At 42.1% G+C, this 15,261-nt stretch overlaps 1 protein-coding gene across 1 annotated transcript in view; it reads left to right on the plus strand.

Annotated features, from left to right (window-relative positions):
* mad1l1 (mitotic arrest deficient 1 like 1) overlaps window positions 1-15,261 on the plus strand; it is a 69,902-nt gene that overhangs the window by 35,946 nt on the left and 18,695 nt on the right. Inside the window, exons 16-17 of the mRNA XM_069666026.1 lie at window positions 3,137-3,368; window positions 8,518-8,711. Coding sequence (XP_069522127.1) covers window positions 3,137-3,368; window positions 8,518-8,711 — 426 coding nt within the window. The remainder of the gene's footprint in view (window positions 1-3,136; window positions 3,369-8,517; window positions 8,712-15,261) is intronic.

The following is a 15,261-nucleotide window of genomic DNA, read 5'->3' on the forward strand; positions in this document are numbered from 1 at the left end:
AGACCGACAGGAGGATACTCCACTGGCACTATACGCGGGTCTTCCCGTGTCTGAAAAACCGGCGTCAACGCGCTAATTTCAGTGGGAAAGGGGTGTATGAGATTCGATGAGCACAACTCCTAATATTCACAGAACAGTCGGGGATGGAAATTCACATTAATTTGCATCTTCTTCTGCTGATCATATAGAAACTTGGTTTGACACTTGACTTGTGCCGTGCACCTTCTCCACAGACTTTTAATTGATGTATGTACATATATTTCTGCAAACCTACTGTGCGACAATGCAGTAAAGTTACATTGTAATTCTGCACAAGTAATAACTGAACCGCTGTTGCGTGACTCGAAGCTAAAATGAATGAGAAGATGACCTTTGTTCACTGTGCGAGATGTATATATTCTTGTGCATTTACCTTTTCAGTGCTGCTTTGCTGCATAACCAAAAAAGGTCAGACTTTTTCAACTGCCTCCATCAGCCAGCCCAATAAGGAGAGAGCCATAGTCTGAAGTAGTGCAGCACAGTTGTAGACAACAGTTCAGAAGGCATGGTTATTATTTAAATGTTCAGTTTGTCTTGGAGTCACTGTGACTGAAAGCACGGGTTTTCTTGGAAAGCACTTTTGTGATGCACTTCACCTTTCATCTCCTCATTTGTTCTTCCGAATCACAGTCAGCACTCTCTGATGGTTCCCATCAAACTGTTCGTGGCTTTGTCATTAACAAAGTCTGTTCAGGCTTTTATGTGTTCGGTATAAAACACGTACAAAGCATATCACAGAGATACTTGAGCACAAGTTGTTGTACAGATGTATCTGGTGTTTCATGCGGTTTAGCCTTGGGCAGTGCACATTTTTTAAAAGCTTGTGAGGTATTATGTGTGAAAACTTCAAATGTAGTTTACTTGATCAATATGGGGAGAAAAAGTCCGTGGGGAAGGACAGAGAGAGACACTCTCTTCTGGATATCAATACTTTTAGCCCTGTGTCTTTTTTCCATCTAAACCAAGAGCAGACAGACTTAAACCGACTTCCTGATCTGAAGACATGATCAGAGGGCGGGATTGAAATGCATCCTGAATCACATTAAAGGGAGTTTTAGCCATGCTTTATGTGGTCCAATCAGCTTTAATATGGTTAAATGTAACCAAGTGAAGCAATAAATTCCTAAGTGCATGCATTAGTGACTGTGGAAGCGAGGCCCTGCTTCTGGTTTCCTACATGTACCAGGATGCTTTGTGCGCAAGTGCTTGCAGATTGCTCACTCTGCTGAATATCTTCAGCGGTACGCTCTGGGTTTCAGAATAAATATGGCTGAATATCAAAGTCAACAATAAAAGTATCTCGGCCCTTAACGTCCTCTGCACTCAGATTTTGGGATGTCATTTGGTAGTTTTAGAGCGAGGTTGCAGTGAAAGCAAAGCTGGAGTCTACAAATCCAACCTGAAAAAACCTGTAATTCTTGCAGGACGCCAAGTATATGGAGTGACATCACTGGTGACGGAGGAACAACAGATTTTTTCCAGCTGTGCACACACCTGCAACAACTTAAGTGAAAAATCTTTTATTGGGTCCATTTTAACTTTTGCGACGATCTGTTGGTTTGGCAACCTCAGCATTGTTCGCGAAAACAGGCTGAGAAACATCGTTAAACTTTGCCAAAAGATTGTCGGCATTAACGTTAATGATCTTGGCCGTGTTTATCAAGTACCAGCCACTCAGAAGGCAAAGGCCATCCTGGAAGACCCTCACCACCCTCTTCATGCAGAGTGTCGACTTCTGCCAACAGGGAGGAGGCTCACTTACGCTCAGAGAGGCAAATCCAACAGATATCTGAGGTCATTTGTTCCATCAGCAGTTGGGCTCTTAAACAAGCTGCAGGCACTGTTGCCATTACACATATACAAAGGACTGTTGGCTTTGTGTCTATAATGATGACATCCAGTGGAGTATGTATTACATTATATGTATGTATTTATGGCTCCTGTTCTTGTATGTCTTTTATAATGTGTATTGCTTGTGTTTGCTGCTGTTGCAAAGCAAACTGACAAAAAAGTTATTTTTCAATCCAGTGCAGGAATTTTTCACACTGTTTACAAAAGAAAATGAATCAGATAGAAATGTCATACTTGTTTAATTATAAGTCTGAGCAAAAGTTCCCAAGTATCTTTTAAAATTTGGACCACTAATTAATCCACTTGTTAGTAAGTAGCCTCAGTCAGAAATTGTTGAAGTCAACTTTAAAGTGAGAGAGTCTACAAAGCAGTTCTTGGGGAAAAAGCAAATATTCTAAATTATCTAAGAATCTAAATGACAAAATCTAAATTTTACAGACGCAACAAGTTTAAACCAACATGTGCAAGGAGACAGCTGGATGAGATGTAAATGTTAAGACCGGTGTTAATTTAGTTCTAATAATGACGGAAAATGTCAACGAGCTTTTTCTCATGATGAAGACGAGACGTTGACGAGCTAAAAATCGATCGTTGATAATAAAAACGCTGACAACACGTTAATGAGACGAGACGGGACTTAAATGTTGGTGGTCGGCTGTCAGACATTTAAAATCCATATTTAATGCTCACTGTGCGTCTAATCTGTCAAAATACAAGCAATTCATTCCTGTAACTGCGTAACCTGGTTGGAGATAACGGGTACCACGAAGGTGCTTTTTCTGATAACCCAGGCTGTCTGCTTCAGGCTCCGTCTTCTTCCTCACAAAAAGGAGCGACCACCGGCTGTCTGCTTCAGTCAGACTGTTTCAATGAGAAGCGATGATGAAAAGTAATCTTTAGATGCTGTGTCTTCATCGTTCTTTTACTGTATGGTTGATCTGCTGAAATTTGAAGTGTTAATTTTACCTGAAGCGAACAGGTAAAAACGAGAAGAGGGAGACTGAGGGCAGACTGGAGGAGGTCATATTTTCTCAATTGAGAAAAAGTTTTTACCAAAATGTGACTTTTTATTGACTATAACTGGACTAAAAATGACAAAAATGTGACTAAAAGTAAGAAGTATTGTCATCTAAAGACTAAATCTAAAGTAGCTGCCAAAATTAACGCTGGTAAAGGTGCATCAAGAGCCAAACATCAAACTTTAAACACACCTTATCTTTGTCTTCTGTCTCTCTTTTTGTCACAGGGTGACTATGATCCAGTCAAAACCCGAGTTCTCCACTTCAAAATGAACCCCACCAATGTTGCAAAGCAGCAGCGCCATCAGGAAGTGGAGTCTCTCCGGGAGGAAGTGACATGTCTCAGGGAACTCGTGCGCTCGTTGCAGGAGGGAGGAGCTCGGGCGCATACACAGGACGACTCCAGCATGCACATCTCCGGCCTCGGCCTCAGTCTGCCGCCTTCCAAGGAGGTGCTGGGTAAGATTCACAGCGCAGACTTCTCTTTACAGACTCCCTTTGTACTAAATTGCCTCATTAGCTTCTGCTTGCCGTGTAATAAATGAAGCCAGGTTGGGCCGTTCCATTGACTCTTTCATGTCCATCACATTTCCATCACCATAAATTTTTATGTAGCTGAACACAGGTGCCTCAGCTGAGATTAGGGCCAGAGCAAACGTTATTGGAGAATAAATCTTCCCCAACACAGAGTACATTACTGTAGGACACAGTTAGTACATGCACATAAAGGGCTCAGCCTAAGCTCTGATTACTTCAGCTTCTAGCTACCAAGGCTAATAAGGTAATTGCACGCAACGGCCGTCATAGTTAACAGTAAGCAGCATTTTTTCCTACTTTGTGCGCAGCTCATTTGTGACAGATGTTGAGTTTCCTTTGAGACTAATGAAAAGAATGAAACGAGTGAACACCAAAGGAAGGCAGGAATTGCTTCATTGATATTTATATTCGAGGCCACTGAGGCTTTTGTCCTCCTCTGAGTGTATGACAGACAGTTAGAGGAGGAAAGTGTAGTTATGACAGGGTTAAATATTTAATTGGAGTTCAGGGCAGTTCAGTGCCGGAAGTCTAATTTGTCTTCTGAGGAGCACACGGTGCACGCTCATCCTCTGTAACTCCTCTCTCATCTCTTTTTCAACCTCTGTCCTTCCTTTTCACACTTCCTTTCACTTTTGTCTTTTCACTGTCATTTTCTCCGTCTTTAGTTTTGCCTGTCTGTTCCTTTTTTCCTCTCCGTGTGAGGCGGTAATTGAGTCTCTTACCGGTGTGCTCATTTTAAACTCAGCAGATAATACAGACCTAATGTGTGGTATCTGTTCTTATCCTCAGACCAGGGTCAATGCAATGGGGTGTCTGAAAAAGGATCAAAGAGGGGAATAATTTCCACGTCTTTGAGGTTGGCACAGGTTTATATGAAAACTACGCCTTCATATACTCTATATGACTTCACTTAGGTTATCGATCTTTTAAAATGGGGTTGAATCTCACCTTGAAATAAGGATTTACTGATCTTTTGAAAGTTATCTCTTGCTAAAAAAAGTTCCTTATTCAGGAATTAATAGTGCGGCAAACGTCCTTACATGTGCACAAGGTGATGTGGTTTTTTTAACCTTCATTATTATGACAATAGTCTTATGATTTTAGTCAATTAAACCTATATTAAAGTAGAAAATAAACATTGTAAACATCTCCATGGACAAGACATATCAGGGACAACATCAGCAGTCATCTCCATGGCTGGGCCTGTCTGCTTTTAAACTGCAGTGTACCAAGGACAGGCTGAACAACTCGTTTTCAGATTGGCAGGTTTGAGACGTCACAAACCTAAGGAGCCAATCCCGTTAATGGACGGGGTGACACTATGCATATCTTTACGTGTAACCTATGGCAACCACTTCAGCAATGCGCGAGCCAGCTGTAACCGTCATCGTAATTTTTGCAATCTCACTACGACTACTAACGCTTACGTCACTAATTACTACATTTCAAGCTGGCTAAGTCTTATGTCTTAAAACACGACCGGAGCTGCTCTTTAATGCACTTTATGAAATGCTGAACTGTGGGTCATAACAATGTTTTAAATAAAAGGAAATAAACAATATTCAGCCTCTGTTGCTGCCGTGTGTTCGTAAAGGTGATCAGTGCTTCGGTAGCGCTGACCTTTGAGTTAAGTGCTCTCACAGTTCCGTTTTAATGACACTTTAAACAATTATGATGACAAAAACATGTGTTATTAAGCCGAGGATTAAAGCGACAAGAATTATAATTTAATTTGGACACCCTTCTATTAAAATCATGGAGCATTACTAAAAAATGAAATGAAAGCCGTGAATTGAGCTGTTGTCATTAAGCTTTATTTTACAGCTCGACACATGGCTGCGTTCTGCCAGTGAAGGATTTCTTTTCAGTCCTTCTCGGAAACATCCTGAGGGTTACTACGTAGCGGAAAGTGGAAATATTGAACATATTGAGTTTCGAAACACAATTCAACAGTCTTCCCGCTGAAGGCCTTTTAGATAACACGTTTGTCAGTGATCCGTGATGTAGCCAGGAAATAGACCGTACCACTTACAGATTAGTCTGCTGAGGCTGCTCTCCTCCCACCTTCTCTTACAGCTACGACCCCTCGCTACTTTTTTTTCTAAATGTGACAATTTATTATTCATTAAGATTTATTTTTTATATACATTATAACTGTAGAATATTTGTCCTTTCGTTTTTTCTTTAAATCTGATCCGTCTTTAGAAATCACCAGAAGTCAAGTCTTCTTGTTTTGGGTTGCCTGGCTCTACGGTCACATTTTTAAACCTCTGATGTTTTCCTTTAGCAAAACAAGAAACATTTTTTTCATCATTACCCATTTTTTTTCTTTAATAATTTTGGGTCTTAGTTCAGGTTGAAACATGAGTGGGCAGAAATATATAAATAAGAGGCTCCCTCAGCTGTGGAATTTCCTTGACAGCTTTTAAGAGACAGCCTGCCCGGAGCCGTGGAGACCAATTAAGGCCAAGAGTCAGAAGCCACTAACTTTCTCACAAACTTGACAGTTGTTGTAAAACTCTTTTAACCCCAAACACTTTAATTTATCAACTAAACACACACGCCGGCACATTTGTGTGTGTGCGCGGACGGTAAAACGTCCCCGCGTGCGTGCCCGTTTGTCTGCATGTTGCAGAACATTTAAGCAGCGTCTCCTTCGCGCTGTCACTGGAGAATTAACAGCCATTTTCGGGACACTTTGAATAGCTGTCATACAGTGACAGTTTTGTCACAATGCTGAAGTTTTGAAACAGTATTTATCAGCACTGACTGACACTCAAGAGGAGCCCAGTCACCCAGGAGACAGACAGGCACACAGACAGACACTTCCAGACTCTTAAGTTTGTACTTTGCAGCCTTTTTCTTGTGTAACTCTGATGGATAAAAATGTAATAGGGTAGGATGTATGAAGAGGAGAATGATGGGAAGAAATAATTATTAGTCATAGCAGGGTTAGAGGCCCGCGCTTTGAAAATGCACCTCTGTTTCTATTAACTGCTCTTGAAGGAATATAATATACTTTATATATGAGTGTGTGTGTGTGTGTGTGTTAGCACAAGAGATGACTGTCAGAAGGTGAAAAGCTCTGGTTGTTAAGTACAGTATAATTCTTATCGAAGTAGATTTTCATTTGAGCGACTGAAATGCTTTTGACCTTGAAGTTTTTCGAGACTTTTAAGCACATTTTATCTGCCATGGTCAATAAGTTTCTAATGCTTTTTTCTCCGGTGCTCTTTTCTGTGTTTATTTCCCATGTTTTTTAACACTTATCTTTTCTCTCTTATTTTTCCTTTGACAATAAAGAGAAACGGCCGACATGGGAATGCGCGAGGTGAAAAGCAGGAACAAGATTGAGGATAATTGTTTATGATTAAATGAAGAAAACAACCTCACTTTAATGAGAGCTTTCTTTCTGCCTGTTTGTCACGTCTGGACCTTTTTGAAAAGGGTAGCGGACGCACGGCCTTTAAAGATGTCTGCGATAGGATGAAAGCTTCCAAACAAAGCTCAGTTTTTTGATGAAGCCACAGATGTGTGAAGGTTCATCAACAAAACTTGTGACATTGTTTTCAGTAGGCTTGAACAGGAATACCCCTTTCTCACCAGAATTAGCACGTTAACGCAGGTTTTTCAGACCTGGGAAGACACGCTAATAAATGCTGATTGTCTCTTTTCCCATTGCCAGTGGAGTATACTCCTTTCGGCCTGTTTTCTGCTGCGTCTGACGTCACAAACGCGCCGGGTTACTAAACAATAATACGCACAAAGAACTTACATTATACTGTAGGGCTGGGTTTCAATAAGGATTTCTCAGTTCGATTTAAATCTGATTCACATGGTCTCAATTTGAATCGTATTTCAGTTACAGTATCAATGCACATCTAACCTGGTGTATCATCAACATTTTTAATGTTTACATTAAGAATTAATGTAACAAAGTAGTTACATCATGTAACATGACCAACACACAGCAGACAACACAATATTATATTACACAATACACATTCTACTGTATACTACTACTGCATAACAAGAGTTATGGGGAAAGGCATATTTTAAAAGATCGAGAATGAAGATATTGGGTCATTCAAATGAGAATCAATTCAAATAAAAAAAATCCATTTTAACCCAGCCCTATTATACTCTTTGGTAAGCAGCATGGAGGCCAGTGAAGATGTTACGGTGGTTAGGTCATTATCGTATCTATGACTCATTCAGTCTATTTACCAAACTTGGCGCCGACAAATTTGGAACGATGTTCGAGCGCTGCATGGACAGAGACGGGCGTAATTTGCGCCGGAAAGGGGGCGGAGATTAGCGCGTCGACCCGGGTTTTGTGTTCCCATCAGTGCTGATCGGAGCCGAGGCGATAACTACCCGGGTCTACTGCAGAGTCATTTGACCCGGGTCTGAATGCCGATTGTAACCTTTCTCACCAAAAAGGCCGGGTGTTAGCAGGTGTTAGCGTGTTTTTTGACCAGTGCTAAAGAGGCTAAACGTAGGAACGTTAGGAGACATAGGAGCCTCTTTGTTGTTGCTCTTATCTCCTGATTCCTTTGACTGTTTCTGATGTTACGTTACACTCACGCCCACATGCACACGGATGACTTTGAGCTTTTTCCACAATGATAACGCTGTAAATAATTCCCTCTATAACAACTCCTTTTCTGCTCGAGAAAACTCATTTCTCGTCCTTCTCAAATCAAGTCTTCAAATTAAAGTCATTATCTCAAATTGATTTTCAACAAATTAAAGTCACCCCCCACCCCGCTCCTCCTTTCTGCTCCCAGCGAGGAGACGCAGCTGACTGCTTTAGTCACCATTACACTCTGTGCATGTTTGGTAGACACTAAGTGAGCAGATGGAGAGCCTCGGGGAGTGTATTTTTGATATGGAGCCGTCCATCTATGCTGTGTTAGCTAAGTGAGATGAGCATGTACTTGTAGAGCTCTATGGGGAAGGAGTCTTGAACCCGAGTGTCTCAGTTGTACATAAAGAATGATGTTATAAAAATAGACCTAGCAACCATACTGATGTTTTCTCCCCACGTTTGTGTGTGTGTGTGTTTCAGATTTACGTAAGCAGATGGAGAGCTCGGAGCTAAGGAACCAGAGGCTGAAGGAGGTGTTTCAGAGGAAGATTCAGGAGTTCCGCACAGTCTGCTACCTCCTCACGGGCTATCAGATGGACATCACCACTGAGAACCAGTACAGGCTCACCTCAGTCTATGCAGAGCACATGGACGACTCCCTGCTCTTCAAAAAGGTACACATGCATCACATTAAGCGACACAATTAAACAGAACACAGAGTAATGGTAACACTTTTAATTTAATACTGATTCCTCCAAATGGACTTCAAAGCTTTCCTTTAGGAACTAGTGTGCACATATGTTCAGGGCAGGATCAGCAAAGAGATATAAAGTAGAGAATTGACTGAAGGAAAAATAGCTAAATTGGACAGCGAGAGATCCAGGGCATGAACATGAAGCAAGCTAAGGGATTAGGGATAAAGGATATTGTTCCTATTCCCTCTGGACTGGTCCATAAAATATGTCCATTTCAAAAAGAAAATACAGAGATGTGGCTATATATGATAATGGCATAAGATTTCAAAAGAACACTATTACTGTGCCACCGAACCTGTGAGTTGTAGGCTCAAAGCGGTGTGTGAAAAGTTGCTTATTAAAACAAGTTTCACTGTCGTCATAGAAAAGTTCTAAGCTTACAAAGCCCCAGACAGAAACATGAGCTGCGTCCCAATCCGGGGGCTACATCCTTCGGTGGACGTGGGCTACAGAGGATGAGATTTCCTGTTTGAAACGGAGGACGCATTTGTTGAGCCTTCAAATTGGGACAGTCTTCGATGCGCCACAATCGGATCAAGATCTTTATGACACTAGAGCTGTGTTCGAAATGCCAAACTATACTAGCAGTACGTACTGAATTGGCCAAAATGTAGTCTGCAGTATGCAAACAAAAGCAAAATGTGCAGTGTGCCAAAAATACCTGGATGTCGTACTGATTCAGGAAAAATCTCCAGTATGCATCAGACCAGTCTACCTCGCCTACTGTATCCCACAATGCAATGCAAGCGCTGGAACATCACAGCGGCGGTTGAAATGACGGACAGCAGCAGCATTCCAGCAGAAGGGGGCGCTTTAGATTAAAAACAAGCTGCAGCTATTGTTTACTTCCGCCTGTCGAGCATACTGCAAAATTAATTTGAAAAGCTCCTCCACACTACAGACTACCGCCGAACGCGGTGTGCAGTATATAGCATGTAGCGTATAGTACGGCATTTCCAACCCAGCCAGGTCCCAGGTCTTCATTCTGGGAAACACTTCCGCTTTTGTCCACAGAGGGCAACAAAATGGCCACAAAATGAAAGTTCTTCACAGCAGCTTTAATATCTATACAATATAACTTTATATTTTTGGGGCTTTAAATTTAAAGTATTTATATAAGTGATGAAAAAAAGTTTGTCTCAAACTGTATTATATCTTAAGGAACAAAAAAACACTTTAACACTTTATAATAAAATATTACCATGAGGAAAATATCTAGTTTTTTAGAGTCACATTTTTTTATACTTGAACACTTTCTTAGATCAGATCTAGTTTCAGGTATCTATCAGTCACTGGCAGTGTGTATTTCAAATACAGCATATTGACTGCAGTTATTAACATAGAGGTGTAGAGTTAAAAGGAAACATTGTCAACAACAGAATTCCTACAGGCTGTAGCATCTGCGTGAGAGCTGATATCTGCCTCTGTGAGTTTTTTCACGATGCTTCGGGAAGTGCAAATTTGACCTTGCAACGCCCCCCTCCCTTTCTTTTTTTACTGTTTCCCCCACATCCACGTTTATGCACCATTACGCCACATTATAGCTTTGTGCCCGACGCGGCCATGCAGGGAGAGGAGCACTGTGCCGACACACACTCTCCTCTGCTGTGTGTAATGAATGTGTGTGTACCTCATGAGTGGAGGAATGATTGTGTGTGTGTGTGTGTGAGAGGTAGAGAGTGATGACTGGGCAATGTCGCAGGACGGGCTGCATTAATCGATCACTACTCCCCGTACGCTCATTGAGTGTGCTAAATAAAAAACTGTACGTGTGTCTGTCCCTTAGCAGGTGAGCAAATCCGATTCTTAAGTATCTTTACAGTGAAAACATCCTGTTGTGCTCCCCTCGCACTCACCTCCTTCCTCTTTCTCTCTCTCCATCCTGCCCCGCTGCACTTTTTCTCTCTGTTTATCTCTCTTGTTGTTTATCTCTCCCCCTCTCTGATCTGAGCGTGTAGCGGAAGCTAATCACCGTGTTGTTGCTGTGTTTTGTTATGATACGGGGGGCCCGGAGCTAGAACAGAGAGCATGGAGAATCTATACTGGCAAGGTGGAAGGCAGCTTTATTATCCTGGCAGGGTAATTATTGTGGTCGAGTGCAAGACGATTGCAGCTGGTCATTCCTGCCTTGCTCAAGGACTCACTTGAGCGCTAGCTGAGGAGAGAGTGACATGAGAATAAGAAATAAGGAGGATGTGATCGTGCATGTGCGTGTACATGTGTGTTTTTTTTCTCGCTGGTGTGTCCAATCTGCTCCATCGAACCCACCTGCGACCCTGCCAGAAGAGATAATTCGCTGTCAATATTTATTAACCTCAGACCTTACCATAGAACACAGACACACACATGCACACACGCACACAAACACACACACACAGAGTCGTTATTCTCTCATAGCGCGCACTGTCACACTCAAATGCACACATACTCGCTGCAATCTCCACACTCCCCGTCACACCACACTTCACCTCTCTCTGTCTGGTGCACATGCATACAGATGCACAAAGGCACACACACATACACACACACACACACATACACACACACAAGTACACACAAAACAGATGCTAACACCTCCTGTATTAGTATTCAGGGTGTTTGCCGCTGTCTGAGTGTGTATGACACACACGCCTGGTGGCCTATGGGAGCACAGAGGCCTGTACTACTAATGGAATACAACACTCGCATGCACACTTTGAACACACACACACACACACACACACACACATGAATATAAAAGCACAACATGCTCTTTACAAGTCCGTGTGAGTGTAATCTGCATTATGAGAATAAAAAGTGGACTAATTGTAGGATGAGGAGATTTTGGACAGGAAGCATAGAAGTCCTTACAAATAGGATTCTAATGTTATTCACCTCAGCAACAGGGTTGCCACATAATCCTGCTAATATCCCCCTCTAGCAGAGGCATCCAAATCCCCCCCTATAGTGTAAGCTGTTTAACCTGCAACTGTCACGTTCCCTCTCTCTCCCGCTCTCTCTCTCTTTCCTCATGCATTCATTATGTGGCACTTATTCAGATGAATTCCTCGCTCTTCCTTCATCACTCTTCTTCCGCCCTTTGACATCGCTGTGATCAGATAATTGAAATGTTTCAAGTGAAATTGTGAAATGAGATGCTTTCTGTCTTTCTGAATCTCGAGTCCCAGCGGGGACAAAAGAAGAGAGACACAAAGATGGTGATAATTATGACCGCAGGACGTGTTTTGTTTGTTCGTTCTTTGCCACAAACTTTGCTCGGTTGTTGTCATTGAAACTACTTTGCACTGTGAAAAGTGTCGGAACAGTGGAACGCTAATGGAGGGTTTTTGGGGAGAAAAGATACTGAAACAATACTTTAGTGATCAAAACTTTTGTTTTAGACTCAGAGAAATAATGTTGATTGATGTGTCAGTCTTTGTCTCAAACACTGTTGGATGGATTACCAGAAACATTCATGATCCCAAGAGGATGAATCCTAATGAGCTACTGACTTTTCATCTATCACCTCCAACATTTTTTCTTAAACCAGACCAGTGTTCATTTCATTAAGGAACATTATGGCGATTAATGTTCGTCAATGACCATTTTTCCATGATGAAGACGGGACTTTGACGAGCTGAAAAGATATCTTTGAGAACAAAAACTCAAACAAGACGGTTGTTTTTTTTTCCGTAGACGAGACGAGACGGGACTAAAATGTTATTGTTGGGCTGTTGGACATTCAAGTCCCATGGCATTTAAAAGCCTTAAGCACCTGTTAGAGGTAACAGGTATATCCAAGGTGGTTGTGAACTTTCTCTGGTAACCCAGGCTCTCTGCTTCAGGCTCTGTGCATGCTCACAGAAAAAAGTTATGAAAGGTTCAGACCAAGCATAAAAAGGTTATCCCGTGTCTTTAGATGCTGTGTCTTCATCGTTCATTACTGTGTGGATGATCTGCTGAAATTAAAGTGATAATTTCAATTATAGCAAACAGGTCAAAATGAGAAGAGGGAGAAAAATGTTTTGACTGAAGTAAAGACTAAAATGTGATTAATTTATATTGACTAAAATTACTTTCCGTCGGCTAAAACTATAAAGGGTAAAAACGACTCAAATGTGACTAAAACCAATACACATTTTCATCTTAAGACGCTGAACGCCCTCATCCAGGTCTACTCTCCGTCCCGCCCACTACACTCTGCCAATGAAAGGCGCCTGGTGCTCCCATCACAACAGGGCCCTAAGTCTCTAACTAGACTCTCCTCCTCTGTATTCCCCAGGTGGTGGAACAAGCTACCAAACTCCATTCGGTCTGCAGAGACCCAGCTCTTTAATGAACACCTCTGACCTTAATGATATTGAAGCTATTGATGATGGGATGTTGAGCGTGTTGTTGATGTTGACTAGGATATTTATGATGATGATATTGACCATGTTGATGTTGATGATCAGCACCAGTGTCCGGTCGCGCTTGAAGCTGTTTGTTGGCTCTCCCTGACTTCGTTCCCTCCTGTCTGTTCTATTAACTCTCAGATGTTCGTCGCTTTGGACAAAAGCGTCTGCTGAATGAAATTGTAACATTGTAACACGGCTAACTGAGTTTGCTTGTTACTCTTTGCACATAATGTTAAGGTAAACGTTTAGACCTTATCAGAGGTTCTTATTTTTCGTCCTCTGGTTGATCAGAATGAAAACAATGTTTTGAACACACATTTCTCTGCTTTAAAGTCAAAAGCAGCCTCATTACGATGACTCCCCCGTGCTGTTGTGTTTGATCAATTTTAAAGAGAGAAGTCAAAAGTTGTGGGTGTCAAAGTCGACTGTGCAGTGCTTTTATATTGTTGTGCAGAAGCTACTTAGTCTGCTGTTTGTCACTTAATAATGGATGAAAGCAGTGTTATGTTAAAAGGGCTGTGCTGCCAGAAGTATTTTGATAGGGAAATTGAGCAGAAAATGTTGTTGTGTGTATTAGCCCGAGTTGAGCATGTGTGAAATTAGTATTTTTAGCTCACCCCTAGGTGAGAGGGCTGATTAGCATCAGTGATTAGGTATTTATGAGGCCCTGCTAATCAGCGAGATAAACACCTTAGCTGTGCGAGCGACTGGGTTATTTGAACATTTTTCTTCCAGAAGTTTCACACACAGGCAGCACTGCTCTCATCGCACTGCATTAACATTTTTCCATTTAAAGATTCAGATAAACACAAAGTCCAAAAAGTCAGCCTGACGCACAGGAAAGAGTTTATGACGAGCGGCGATTATGTCGCCGCCGTCCTAAGAAGTAACAAGATTGCTGTTTGTTTTGTTTAGTTTAATTTCCTCTAAGCTGCGAGAAAATAGTACATTACTTTTCAGCGCGTGATAATGCCGGCCAGAGGAGCTCAAATGAAGCTGTGCATGTGTCAGATAAAGGCTTGAAATTGTCCCGTGATGTTCTTGTTGTTCTAATTTGTACCTGAGAAACTTTAGCGGAGGAACTTTGGTCGAGTCAGAGCCGTTTAAAAAAACAAGAGAGGCACATTGTAGGCAAACAAGTCGTACAAGTTGTGCGTCTCTGTAAGTAATCTCCCAAAGCAGACCCACTGCTGGGCCTACACACCTCGGCTATTGATTAGCTCATTAACAAATAAACAAACGCGCGCGCACAGAGGCGAGCTCTCCGCGGCAGAGACTACAAACTTTAAGATGTACTCTATCGACCGTCTGACTTTCCTCTCTTTTTCTTTCTTTCGTTCCTTCCCTCTTCTTCCTACTCTCTCTCTCACTCATCCTTCACTTCCTTGACACTCTCTCCCCTGTCTTCCCTTCCTAATGAAAGGAGAAGATAGAATCTCAGGGCCAGCTCATTAAAACGTACTCCCAATTAACTGTCAACCCTCTCACGAGAGAGAGGGACGGAGGGAGAGAATGGAACGTATGGAGGAATGGTGCAAGGTGGCGTGTGCATTGGCAGCGCAGAATGTAAGAAAAAATGGCGATGGTTTCCAGGAGCAACGCAATAACTCCTTTTGAAAAAGCAACATCATTTGTATCTGTGTGTGTGTGTGTGTGTGTGTGTGTGTGACAGAGAGAGAGAGAGAGGGAGGCAGAAGAAAGAGGACAGTTAATAAAGTACAGTTTATGAACACTGTCGAGCCTTAATGACCTGTCTCTGTTTTATCAGCCACTTGGGGATGATTAACGCCACACAAATGTGTGTTTGCCTGTGCGAGCATGTGTGTGTGTAAGACGGAGTGTAAGCCATCACTGCATGAATGGTTTTAGTCATTTGTCTGTTATAGCTTAATTTTAAAATAACTTTGAAGCACAGCTCGACTGTCGGGGGGCCGCTGCCGGCTACAGGGCCAATAAGAGCCGAGCCACGGGAGCACACGGGAGCCATTGTGGGACGGCCGGGTCAGTGGCCAGAAACGTTTGTGGTGTCACTCTTTGTCACCCCGCGATAAGCCCGTTATCTTTACCTCTCTCCTCTTCGGACCAATCAGATG

This window comes from Semicossyphus pulcher, unplaced genomic scaffold, assembly GCF_022749685.1.
Source record: "Semicossyphus pulcher isolate SPU_LCO1_2020_fin unplaced genomic scaffold, fSemPul1.0.p SCAF_17, whole genome shotgun sequence".
Taxonomy (NCBI): Eukaryota; Metazoa; Chordata; class Actinopteri; order Labriformes; family Labridae; genus Semicossyphus; species Semicossyphus pulcher.